The following is a 12,574-nucleotide window of genomic DNA, read 5'->3' as shown; positions in this document are numbered from 1 at the left end:
TCAAAGTCCCCCCCGGGCGCCCCGACGGCGCTCGCGAGCTCACTCGAGGCGAACCCTCCCCGGGGCGGCACGACCAGTGCCTTCGCTCGCTCGCCGGCCGCCTTCCTTCCTGCCACGCCCTGCAGGCTGTTCGCCCGCCGGCAGCCCATTCCCGCGCCCGCCCCCCGGGGACAGCGCAGGCGCAGGCGCGCGGGGCATCACGGGGCTTGTAGTTCGCCCGCGGAGGGGCCGCGCTCCTGCCCTGCGCGCGCACCTCCGCGACACTACAACTCCCACGGGGCAGTGGGCCGCGGGAGCCCGCGCCGACCGACTGGCCCGGCAGCTGCTCGCAGTGGGGCCGCCGGAAGATGGCAGAGGTGCCCGTGGGCAAGGATAAGTGCGGAGAGCGGCTGGTCTCGCTGCCGCTGTCCCGCATCCGAGTCATCATGAAGAGCTCCCCCGAGGTGTCCAGCATCAACCAGGAGGCGCTGGTGCTCACGGCCAAGGCCACGGTGAGGCGGGCGAGGACGCGGAGTGAGGGCGGGCGCGGGGCCGCCCTTAACCACCGCGCCGCGGAACCCGGCCCGCGGCGCTGCCCGGGGCCCTCGGCCCGCACGCCGCCGGCTGCTGTCGGCAGGCGCATGCGCGCCGTACTGCCCGCGCCCACCCCCGCGTCCCTCCCGCCGTCCCACGCGTCCCTCCCGCCAGCCCCTGCGCGGGTCCCGCCCCGCCCACCGCGCCCCTCCCGCCGTCCTTTGCGCAGGTCCCGCCCCGCCCCCTGCGCGTGCCTCCCACCGTGCCTCGCGCGGGCCCCGCCCCTCCCACCGCGTCCCTCCCGGCGTTCCCTGCGCAGCTCCTGTCCCGCCCCACGCGCGTCACTCCCGCCGTGCCTCGCGCGGGTCCCGCCCCGCCCACTGCGCGTCCCTTCTGCCGTCCCTTGCGCAGGTCCCGCCCAAGCGCGTCACTCCCGCCGTCCTCTGCGGGGGCCCCGCCCACCGCGTCCCTCCCGGCGTCCCTCGCGCGGCTCTGCCCCGCCCCCGCGCCGTTCCGCCGGGTTGCGTGGGCGGCGGTGCTGGGGGCCGCGGACGGGCCGGGCGGAGGCCGGTGCCGCACGGGCTCAGCGCTTGTCCTGTCGCCAGGAGCTCTTCGTGCAGTACCTGGCCGCCTGCTCCTACAGCCAGGGCGGCGGGCCCGAGCGGCGGGCGCTGACCTACAGCGACCTGGCGAGCACCGCGGAGCGCTCGGACGCGCTGCAGTTCCTCGCAGGTACCGGCCCGGGAGGGGCGGGCGCGGGGGCGCGGGCGCCGCTGACCCAGCTCTGTCCCGTCTCAGACATATTACCGCGGAAGATCTTGGCGAGCAAGTACCTGAGGATGCTGGCGGAGCGGCGGGGCGAGGAGGCGGAGGAGGGCGGCGGCGGCGACGAGGCGGCGCCCTGAGCTGCCGGGAGCTCGGGGCCCGGAGCCTAGAACCCAGAACCCGGAGCCCTGAGCCCGGGGCCCGGAGCCCGGAGCCCTGAGCCCTGAGCCCGGGGCCCGGAGCCCGGAACCCTGAGCCCGGGGCACTGAGCTGCCCCAAGCCCTGAGCCCGGGGCCCAGTTCCCGGCTCGCCCTGCGCGTTCCCGCGCTGCCAGGTGCAGGCTCAGCGCCGGTCCGTTTTGCTTGGCTGTTTGTCCAGATGCTATTTTTTTATTGTAAAGCACCGTGTTTGCGTTTTCTATTAAAGACCGGTCCGTATTTTCACAGTGAAGTGTGTCTGGAATACTGTTGGAGCCGGTCTCTCTGAGCTGTGCTTAGCCCCCGAGGATCCGGCAGTGTAGACGGGCGCCCCGGGACTCCGTGGATCCACAGGTGGGAGCGCTCGCTTGCTCCCTCCCAGAGAAGCTTAAAAGACAAAAACATTCTAAGTTCTTCAGAAAAATATCTGTTCATCTGCGAGGTAGAGTCACGGACAGGGAGGCGGAGCTCCCATCTGCGGGTCACTCCCTGAACGGCCGACGCGAAGCCAGGAGCTTCTGCGGGGTCTCCCACCTGGGTGCAGGGCCCAGGCACTTGGGCCGTCTCCACTGCTCTCCCAGGCCATAGCAGGGAGCTGGATCAGAAGTGGAGCAGTCAGGACCTGAACCGGTGGCCGTGTGGGATGCCGGCTCCACAGGCAGGTTCCACCCACCGCACCATGGTGCCGCCACGGAACTCGCGCTCAGAAGATGCTGAAAGGCGGCAGCCAGCCCCGACCCTGCGTGGGAACAGCGGGCTGATGGGTTCCAGGCCGTGAGAACCGCCGTGCAGGGCTGACTCAGAGCAGAGCACAGACACGCGCGGCAAGGCCGTGTGGAGCCAGGAGCTTACAACACCCAGGACTGATTTCTGTATTTGATTTCGTAATTTCACTTGGAATTTTTCTCTGGGAATAAAAGTCCATAGGTTGGGGGGCTGGCACTGTGGCATAGAGGGCAAAGCCGCCGCCTGCAGCACCAGCATCCCATATGGGCATGGGTTCCAGTCCCGGCTGCTCCACTTCCAGTCCAGCTCTCTTCTGTGGCCTGGGAAAGCAGTAGAAGATGGCCCAAGTGCTTGGGCCCCTGCACCCACGTGGGAGACCCAGAAGAAGCTCCTGGCTTCATCAGCCCAGCTCTGGCCGTTGCGGCCAATTGGGTGAACCAGCAGATGAAGCCAGGCCCCCCCCCCCCAACTCTAATTTCTAAAGTTCTAATTAACATCTAGTGCAAATCGTCCTTTTTAGCGTCAGGTCTGTGAGCGTTGACAGACGTGCAGTTCTGTAACTGGTCGATGACCGAACACTTCCGTCACCCTCAACCTCCCTGTGCTGTGGGCGCTGCCCCCCGCCCCCCAACTCCCGGGAATCAGCTGCTTGCGCTCCTCTCCTGCACTTTAAGACCGTGTGTGGGCGTGTGGCTGTGTTCTGCCGCCACCGGCACGGAGGGCAGCCCCTTCATCCTCAGGGCCCGATGGCCGCCAGCCCGAGTGGCTTTGTGGCCGGCGGCCGACGGGCTGTGTGGCTCCACCTCCCAGACTTCACAGAGTTGATGTTGTGAGACTTGCTGCGTCATGGAAGCATGCTTGATTTTCTGCAAGCATTGAAGAGTGAAGTTCTTAGGGACCGGCGCTGTGGCGTAGCAGGGAAGCCGCCGCCTGCGGTGCCAGCATCCCATGTGGGCACCAGTTCGAGTCCTGGCTGCTCCACTTCTGATCCAGCTCTCTGCTATGGCCTGGGAAAGCAGTGGAAGATGGCCCAGGTCCTTGGGCTCCTGCACCCAGGTGGGAGACCTGGAGGAAGCTGCTGGCTCCTGGCTTTGGCTCCGCACAGCTCCAGCTGTTGCAGCCATCTGGGGAGTGAACCAGCAGTTGGAAGACACCTCTTTCTCTCTCTCTCTGCCTCTCCTTTTCTCTCTGTGTAACTAACTTTCAAATGAGTAAATAAATAAATCTTTAAAAAAAGAGATGAAGTTCTTAGTTGATGTGCCATATGCAGATGGGACTGGACCTGGCCCCTGCCCTGCGGTCTGTGCACCCCACCCATCTTCTTGAAGCACCTGAGGTCCCTCTCTGCTCCCCTGTGCGTGGGGGGTACCCTGCTTAGATTTAGCTTCCTAAGGTTGATTGACTTGAAAGGCAGCATGGCAGAGGGGGAGGGGCAGGGAGCAGCGAGTCCTCTTCCCCAGACGGCGGTAACGGCCAGGGCTGGTCAGTGCTGGCCAGTGCAAAGGCAGGGCCCGTCTTGGCCACCTGCTGCTGCTACCCAGGCCGTTCGCAGGGAGCTGGACGCCCGCGGCAGCACCACAGCGCGGGCCACGTGTTTGCCATCCTGCTGATTCTGGGCTCTGAGCAAGGTTTCCGGCTCACTGGGTGAGCTCCTTAGGACTGGGGCGCCCGCTCGGTGACAGGACGGTGTGCCGTTCTGCACGGCGGTTGTGCCACCGCGGCCCCTCTACAGCGGGGGCTCTGCCTCTCTGAATTCCAGTGGTCAGCACGCAGGTCGTGGCCGGTTCACGTCCGTGACAGCACGAAGCGTTCTGCCTGTCGTGGGTCACACTCTTCCCTGTGGCCCTGGTCAGCCACAAAGATTCATTCTGGGGCCCCGGGCTGGGACCCCCATTCTGTCCCCACAGCAGCGGGGTGCTCTCTGAGCAAACCCCAGGGAAGCCCTGGCCAGCTGAAGCGCCCTGAACCCACCACGCGCGCTGCGCATCTGGCTGTTGAGGGCGTGTTCTTGGTTCCTCTGTCCGCTGTCAGCTTCCTCCTGTGCCTGCGCGGTGAGCAGCCGAGACGCTGGCCCGTCCTGGAGGGCTTCTGATCCCTGGGAGCCGAGGTGGTGGCCGTGTCCCCCACGTGGGGCACCTGGAATGTGCCTGACCCCGGCCCCCGCTGCTGTGGCGTTTGGGGAGTGAGCCAGCAGGCGGGAGAGCTCGTCTCATTGCCTTTCCCGTAAAATGAAAAGAAGAAACTAGCTGACCCCGGGCAGCGCTGTGTGCGCTGTGTGCACTGTGTGTTCATCAGATTCTCCCACCTTGAAATAACCAGTTTACAAATACGGGCGGAAGCTCAGATTAAGGAGCTCGTCCGAGAGACAGCTAGGAAGTGACAGAAACGGGCTCGTGTTCCGATCAGACGCCACTGGCCCGTGCAGTGTGCATTCTCAAGGCCTGTGGCCCTGTTGTCGCCCTGTCCTGCGACCTGCCTGCCCTGTGGGGACGCCGCCCCTGCCGGGCGCTGCCGTGCCTGGAATCCTTTCCCCACTGCTGTAACACGCGGCACCAGCACCGGGGTCTTTCCTAGGCGACAGGAGATGGAGGAAGTGGATTGCTGGGGAGTCCCCTACCCCGAGCATTCTCGTTTTGACCGCATGTTCGAGGGTGGCGGCCACAAAATGGCTCTGTGGTTTGGGGTATGAAAGAAGTACAGGGGTCTATGGAGTGGGCGTCAGGTACAGCAGTTAGGGCGACCTGGGGGTGGAGGGGTGCATGGTGGCACCATGGGTTAAGCCTCTGCCTGCAACACTGGCATCTCACATGGGTGGCTACTCCACTTCCCATCCAGCTCCCTGCTAATGTGCCTAGGAAGGCAGAAGGTGGCCCACGTGCTCGGGCCCCTGCTCCCATCTGGGAGACCCAGATAAAATTCCAGGTTCCTGGTTTTGGCCTGGCCCAGACTTGGCCATTGCAGCCATTTGGGGAGTGAACCAGCAGACAGGAGATTTGCCTGTCTGCTCCTTCCCTCCCTCCATTCCACGCTCTGCCTTTACAAATAAATACTTTTTTTTTTTTTTTAATGGTATATGGTTCTGGGGCCGGCGCTGTGGCACAGCAGGTTAAAGCCCTGGCCTGCAGTGCTGGCATCCCATATGGGCACCGGTTCTAGCCCTGGCTGCTCCTCTTTGATCCAGCTCTCTGCTATGGCCTGGGAAAGCAGAAGATGGCCCAAGACCTTGGGCCCCTGCACCCATGTCTGTACCCATGTGGGAGACCTGGAAGGAGCTCCTGGCTCCTGCCTTTGGATCGGCACAGCTCCGGCCCTTGCGACCAGTTGGGGAGTGAACCAGCGGATGGAAGACCTCTCTGTCTCTACCTCTCTCTGTAACTCTTTCAAATAAATAAAATAAATCTTTTTTAAATTTTTATTTATTTTTTAAGTAGACTATATGGTCTTTATTTTTTATTTTTTGAGAGTGGACAGTGAGAGAGAGAGAGACAGAGAGAAAGGTCTTCCTTTACCGTTGGTTCACCCTCCAATGGCCGCCGCGGCCGGCACGCTGCGACCAGCGCACCACGCTGATCTGAAGGCAGGAGCCAGGTGTTTTTCCTGGTCTCCCATGGGGTGCAGGGCCCAAGCACTTGGGCCATCCTCCACTGCACTCCCGGGCCACAGCAGAGAGCTGGCCTGGAAGAGGGGCAACTGGGACAGAATCCGGCGCCCCGACCGGGACTAGAACCCGGTGTGCCGGCGCCACAAGGCAGAGGATTAGCCCATTGAGCCGCGGCGCCAGCCAAATCTGTTTTTTAAAAAAAGGTATATGGTTCTTTAAGAACTACATCTTAATGTATTAATTCTTTATTTATTTTATTTATTTATTTACTTTTATTTTTTTGACAGGCGGAGTGGACAGTGAGAGAGACACAGAGAGAAAGGTCTTCTTTTGCCATTGGTTCACCCTCCAATGGCAGCCGCGGCCGGCGCACCGCGCTGTTCCGATGGCAGGAACCAGGTGCTTCTCCTGGTCTCCCATGGGGTACAGGGCCCAAGCACTTGGGCCATCCTCCACTGCACTCCCTGGCCACAGCAGAGAGCTGGCCTGGAAGAGGGGCAACCGGGACAGAATTCAGCGCCCCGACCGGGACTAGAACCCGGTGTGCTGGCGCCGCAACGCGGAGGATTAGCCTGTTGAGCTACAGCGCCGGCCTATCTTAATGTATTTTAAAATGTGGAACAAATAGACCAAAATGCTGATAATTACCTATTAGTGTTTACAGGCAGTTTAAAATGTTCACATTTATAGTTACCTGAATTTTCTAGATACACTTTCTTAAAAATCAGAAAATAAGGACCAGGGTTGTGGCTCAGTGGTTAAAACCTCTACTCGCAATGCCAGGGTCCCATCAGGCAGCAGGTGCAAGCCCTGGCTGCTCCACTTCCGGTTCAGCCTCTTGCTGACCCTCACCCTCACATGTTCACGGGCCCTGCACTCTCGTGGGAGACCAGGACAGAGCTCGTGACGCCTGGCTTCCGCCTGTTCCAGTCCCAGCCTTTGTGGCCATCCAGGGAGAACCAGAGGATGGAGGATTGCTCGCCTCTTTTTAATTAATTTTGAAAGAGTGACAGGGGGAGGGGGAGAGAAACAGAAATCTTCCATCTGCTGGTTCACTTCCCAGATGGCTGCAACAGCCAGAGCTGGGCCAGGCGGGAGCCAGGAGCTTCATCCAGGTCTCCCACGCGGGTGCAGGGGCCCAAGCACTCGGGCTGTCCTCCACTGCTGTCCCAGGCCACAGCAGGGAGCTGGATCAGAAGTGGAGCAGCCGGGACTTGAAATGGTGCTCAAATGGGATGGCGCTGGTTTCAGCAGCCCCGCCACAGTGCTGGCCCCGCACCCTAACCTTTGTTAGCAACAGCGTCCCCCCCGGTGACCCTCAGCCATGTTCTGGGTTCCCTCATCCGGCCCTTTCTTTGCCAGCATCACCGCCATCCACTGTCCTCAGCCTAGCCGGAAGTCAGCGACAGCCAGGCAGGGTGAGGGCCCCAGGGCTCCGAGGGCAGTGCCGCTGGAGCCGCAGGCGCTCCTCGGGGGACGTCTGTCTGTGCTAACACCGCCCCCGCGCACCCCAGGAGGCCGTGCCCAGACACACCGAGAAACTGCAAATAAGAGGAATTTTATTTTATTATTTTTTTGCTGACATACTATGAGGCAAAACAAAGTTGACACCATACAAAATAACTTTATAAAATATCATTCACATCATATTTGATCAGGTTTACAGCATTCTGTGCATGTTAGGGGTGTGTAAGAGGTGAAACACGATGCCAAACCTTGGGGTTAGTTTATATACACACGGTAAGAAACAGAACACGTAACTGTTAGGGTTCCCATGAATTTATTGCAAAAATAGTGCAAACTACTCAACCTAGGAAGCTGTAAAAACAAACTCGAAAGGACCCAGCGAAGCTGAAACACGACAACAGATGCTCAGGGTCGTGGGTGGAGCCTTCTTCACCAGCTTATCTCGTCCATGGAGACCACGCCCCCGGGGCCGGGAGCCTGCGTGGTGAGGTCTGCGTGGGGCACAGTTGGGGCCACGGCTGGGAACCGAGCTGGGAAGGAGGGGCCTCCCGGAAGCCGGGGAAGCAGCAGCGAGGGCGGGCCTGCCTGGGGCCGCGTCTTCCCCTGGGGGAGTGGGAGTGAACTATTCCAACTCAGGGCGGCAAGGTGCCAGCAAGGACGCCAGCGGTCACTTCAAACTCTTTGCACAGTCTATCGGGGTCCACAAAGCATTCATAGTCAACACAATAATAGAGCAAAACAAAATGCTACATGGAGAAGCTAAAGAAACAAAATGCAGCATATTCAGGTTCTTTGTCTTGAGGTACCAGTAAATTGCCTCGCTCCCCAGAGTGCCCTCAGGGGAACGGGACGCTCGCTGGCCAGCCAATGGCAGGGCTCGTGCTATGACTGAGAAAGTGCAACCACGCTGATCCTCAGTGCAGCATACTAACGGATGACTACTCTTTACAAAATATAGCTTAAGTATCAACCTGGTGGAAGGTAAAAAATTAAAAACATTTCATTAGAATCATTTCTTTTTTTTTTTTTTTTTTTGAGATCCTGCAGCAAAAAGCTTTCCGAATCAGCTTCCAGAGTGATGCCCTAAGGAATGTTGTTCTCTTGAAAAACTCAGAGATCCCTCCCCTTAAAATAGTAAAACTAGACTACAGGAAAGATCCCTAATTTTTATTTCTTGGTATAAAATCAAATTCTTAAGACTCCAAAATATTGTGTTACCTCCAAAGAATTACGTAAAAAAAGGTCGCCATAGTAGGAAAAGTCTGCAACTGGAAACTGCCAATAGAAAAGCACGGGAAGCCGTCCATCCCTGGCCTGGCCCCGCCCCGCCCCACCCTGCCCCTGGCCCCAGCCCCCGCCCAAGCCCCGGCCCAGGTGGGTCAGCAGAGACAGAGAACAACCGAGGTCCGCCCGCTGTTCGTAAAGCCGACTCACAAAACACGCCAGAGGACGAGGGACGCGAGGACTCGGGGTGCGTTCGTGGCCGCCCCTTCATTGGCACAGAGAGGGAAGTGGTAGCTAGAAACTATGCATAGAATAGAGGTCGGAATTCACTACCTGCAAAGTGACACATCTGCTCTCGGCCAGGGGCGGCGGGACGAGCTGGCAGCCTGCACCGCCGTGGCTCTGCTCCCCACTGCACTGTGAAACAGCTGATTTCATACTGGTTTGTTTAATGCATGAGGGTACAACATAAAAGGCACAAAATAAATAAAAATAGTATTAAATAAACGGAAATTATGATTTCAAGTTTCATGTGGAGTTGTATCCCGCTGTTTGGTTACTTTTTCCAATTGAATTTGACAGACGTAGTAAATAGCACCCAACTGTGAACTGAGGTAGATCCACATTGTACAGGAAGCTGGGTCCCCTCTGCTTTATGTCTAAATTTAAGATACTTTTAGAAAAACGAGAATCCACGCGGGTCCCGCACACAAGTGAGGGCAGGCGCCGCCGAGCCCCACACCCCCCACCGGCACCTCCTCCGGGAAAGCCCTGGGCTGCAGAGAGAGAAGCGAGCGCGCACGACCCCCGGGACACGGCTCAGGACCTCCAGAACGCGCCTTTTGGGCTGACTGCCGCAGAAACTGCAATGGTCCATTTTCTCCAAGCAATGGCAACAGCTAAGCCAGAACAGAGAGAGGGAGGGAGGCTGAGAAGGGGAGAGGAAGAGAGGTTGAGAAGGGGGGAGTGGGAGAGAGAGGGAGAGGGAGGGGGAGAGAGGGGGAGGGGGAGAGAAAGGGGGAGAAGGGGAGAGAGAGAAGGGGGGAGGGAGGCGGATCACTGAGCGCTTCCCTTTGTACCTCCTCCTGCGGCTCACTCCGCCAGGTCTTTTTTTTTTTTTTTTTTTTTTTTGCATCCTCTGAAACGCACGACATGAACATCTGATTAAGGCTTAATTTCAAGTGGCGTCACCACGGAGCATCATGCAAGCACGGGACATCCTGAGGACGCACGGACAGCAGCACAGGAAGGACGATGGCAGGGAGCCCCGGCGCTGTGTTCGCGGTGCTGCGACGTTAGGGTGAATCGCACAGTCCACACAGCAAGGGGAAAGCAGAGGCCGAAGCACACAGCTTTACAGGGGCCGCCCAGTCCCGGCAGCACTGTGTGGGGTCCACCCGGCGCCAGGCACCTGCAGCCGCAGCGCGTTCTCATTCCTGGGGGGCAAGTCGAGGGGCGAGGCCCACCTGGGGGACATCTGAATTCATTTTTGGTTCTTTTTCAATTATTTTATAAAAATAAAATAAAACTAGAAAAGTCGCTAAGACTACGGGTGGAGCCCCTTGGGATGTGTCAGGTGAGCGGGCTGCAGAAAAGTCTGGACCGAGACCCTACATTCTCCCTGGTACCGCACTCTGGACCGAGACCCTACATTCTCCCTGGTACCGCTCTGGCGCACACGTCATCGGCACCCCCTTAGATGGTTTGGACACAAGAACCTGCTCGCCTCTAGTTAGGAAGCCTCAAGTCACAGCTTGCACACACCCCCACCATCAGCTCAGGACTCGCCTCCCGGCGCCCTGGCCCGGGGGTCTGTGCCCTCTGCAGCGGCTCGCGAGGGAGACGCTCTCTCAGACACACACACGGGGTGACTTCCCCACTTCAAGCCAGTGAACCAGACCACCGGCCAAGACAGGGCTCAGCCCCTGGCCAGGGGAGAGCCGGAGACTGAGCGTGTGGCCGTCCACCCCAAGGAGCCGAGGCGGCGGCTTCCCAAGCAGCCCCTCACACACTCTGCAGACACAACGCCAGTTGCTTTATAAAACCCACTCCGCCCGCCCCATGGGCGACAGCACTCTGCTGAGCACTGCCAGCTTTGGCTGGGTCCCAGTGTGGGGGCTGGAAGGACTCACTGACCACGCCCACCATAAAGGCACCGAGGCTGCTCCGATGGGGACCCTCACCCACACCTCCAGCTGTGCACACAGCCTCCAGAGGCCCGGGTCCCCTCTCCCCACAGTGGGATCCTGGGAGCTGCGGTGGGCTCAGGGACCTGGTAGGTGCAGAAAGGACCAGGAGATGGTCCTGCCCGGCTCCCAGAGCACGGGGGTGGGGTGGGGTGGGGTGGGGGTGGGGGGGTGGTAGAGCCTCCTCCAGCGCCCCCCGGGGCGGGGCGGGGTGCACAGGGTGACCCGCCCAACTGGGAGCCAGTGGCAGAGGCCATTGCTGCTGAACCGGGGCACCTCTGCGCTGGCTCTGGCTGGAGCCCCGGCAGAGCCCCGGCACGCGAGCAGGCGACCCAGGCAGCGCACCCAGACGGGTGGCCAAAGATGCCTTCGATCCCTAGATCCGGGAAGCACTGACGGGAACCAGCGCTAAATAGAGTGACTGCCCAAGACCGGGGTTAGGGATGTCCCAAGGGCAAACCGCAGCCACTGGAGGCAGCATCGGTAGCAGACGCCAGCCTTGGGGAGGGCGGAAAGCACGCAGGGGGCACCCCCGTGCCGGCCCCTGCCGGTGGGGACCCTGCCTCCTCTCCAGCGGGGGGCCTTGGCCTGGAACAGAGCGCCTTGCCTTCAACCCTCAGCATGTTTCAAGTCGCGTGCGGTAGCTCACGTCCCAAGGTGAGAAGGTCCATTTGCCTGCTCTGGCTTCTGTGATCTGTGAGGGTCGGCGTGGAGCACCGTGGGGATTTTACAGCGTGTAGAACAGGGGGCGGAGAGAGCAAGGGGGACACTTTAACCCACTCCTAAGTAAGTGCCTTCCTGGAGGGACGGGGCAAAGCCGGGTCTTAGCGCGGCGCCTCTGCCGCCAGCCGGGCCGACGCGGGCTGGGGCCGCCCCTGGCCACGGTGTAGCACTGGGCTTTCGAGCCAGAAGTGGCAGACAGATGTTACCCCTCCGTGTGGTCAGGGAACACTCTGGCTACTTTCAGTGTAGACAGCTACGCCTAAGAGCACACGGGAATCCACTGGGGAGTTCAGAGGTAGCTTTTATCTGCGCTTGGTTTGCTTTTGTTTTTGTAATTTTTAAACTAAAAGGTATTTAGACGCCACCTTCCTCAGTGGCCTGGCGAGGCCGATACATTCACTCGAGACCGTAAACTGCAGAACACAACCGGAGAAGCCCACGCGAGGCCCCGCGTGGACACTCAGGCGACTCCCGAGCCGCAGCCACCAGCGATGGCTTTGACACAGCGGTGACCTCGCCGCCACTTCCCCCGGCCATGCCGCCGCCACAGCCTGGGTGGATCGAGGGCAAAGTGCTTGGGGGGAGGGGGAGCATGCCCTGCTGTCAGGAGATGGGAAAGTTCCTTCCAGAACAAGAGGACGAGTTGAGGCGAGCAGCAGACCCAAGCCCACGCGGCACTGAGAACGCGGCGGGGCCACCTGTCGCACCCAGCACCACGAACCCACTCACGAGCATCCACGAGCACGCACGTGCCGGTCGGACACAACAGAAACAAGTTGCCCCCCTCCCCAAAAAAAATCAGTGCAATTATTCTGAGTTGAAATCTTCCTTAGAGAAAAGAGTTGGCAACGCGTGCGACACGGCCAGCCCCGTGAGGAGGCCACGTGTGCGGCGTGTCTGTGCCGCAGGGCCTCGAGCCGCCACACCACGCGGCGGCGTACATTCCTTTCCCCACGAGCGCAAGGGCAGTCACACAGAGGTCACGGGCGGGGTTTGCATGGCTTCTCCGGGCCCCTGGGGTCGGCGGCTCTCCGGCTCAGGCAGCCCCAAGCTGTCCCTCCCAGAGCTGCCTCTGGCGTGGGGAGCACGCCCACAAAGACCACCCTTCCACAGGCCGCAGCCGCCCGCCGCGGCCCCTCTGGACGCGAGCCTGCCTGCGGGCCACCCTAACA

The 12,574-nt window shown here is 60.3% G+C and overlaps 1 protein-coding gene across 3 annotated transcripts; it reads left to right on the top strand.

Annotated features, from left to right (window-relative positions):
• Positions 1-262: 262 nt before the first annotated feature.
• On the top strand, positions 263-6,105 carry CHRAC1 (chromatin accessibility complex subunit 1). 3 transcript variants are annotated; one of them, XR_009865775.1, is made up of 4 exons: positions 263-491; positions 1,119-1,245; positions 1,312-1,829; positions 6,090-6,105. XR_009865775.1 is itself a non-coding variant. In XM_062189437.1 (3 exons), the coding sequence occupies exons 1-3, from the start codon at positions 348-350 to the stop codon at positions 1,416-1,418; spliced, it is 378 nt and encodes a 125-aa protein (XP_062045421.1). In that variant the 5' UTR covers positions 263-347; the 3' UTR covers positions 1,419-2,003. The 3 variants fall into 3 exon arrangements, 2 of the variants coding, with proteins under 2 accessions (XP_062045421.1, XP_062045422.1); XM_062189437.1 differs by lacking the exon at positions 6,090-6,105 and having other exon boundaries at positions 1,312-2,003; XM_062189438.1 differs by lacking the exon at positions 6,090-6,105 and having other exon boundaries at positions 1,119-1,241; positions 1,312-1,390.
• Positions 6,106-12,574: the final 6,469 nt, after the last annotated feature.

This window comes from Lepus europaeus, chromosome 4 (assembly GCF_033115175.1).
Source record: "Lepus europaeus isolate LE1 chromosome 4, mLepTim1.pri, whole genome shotgun sequence".
NCBI lineage: Eukaryota > Metazoa > Chordata > Mammalia > Lagomorpha > Leporidae > Lepus > Lepus europaeus.
This window is presented reverse-complemented; position numbering and strand designations above follow the sequence as displayed.

Coding starts and splice junctions, on each gene's coding strand:
- CHRAC1 (XM_062189437.1), top strand. CDS start 348: ATGGCAGAGGTGCCCGTGGGCAAGGATAAGTGCGGAGAGCGGCTGGTC. Junction 492..1,118: donor TGCTCACGGCCAAGGCCACG/GTGAGGCGGGCG, acceptor TCCTGTCGCCAG/GAGCTCTTCGTGCAGTACCT. Junction 1,246..1,311: donor CGCGCTGCAGTTCCTCGCAG/GTACCGGCCCGG, acceptor GTCCCGTCTCAG/ACATATTACCGCGGAAGATC.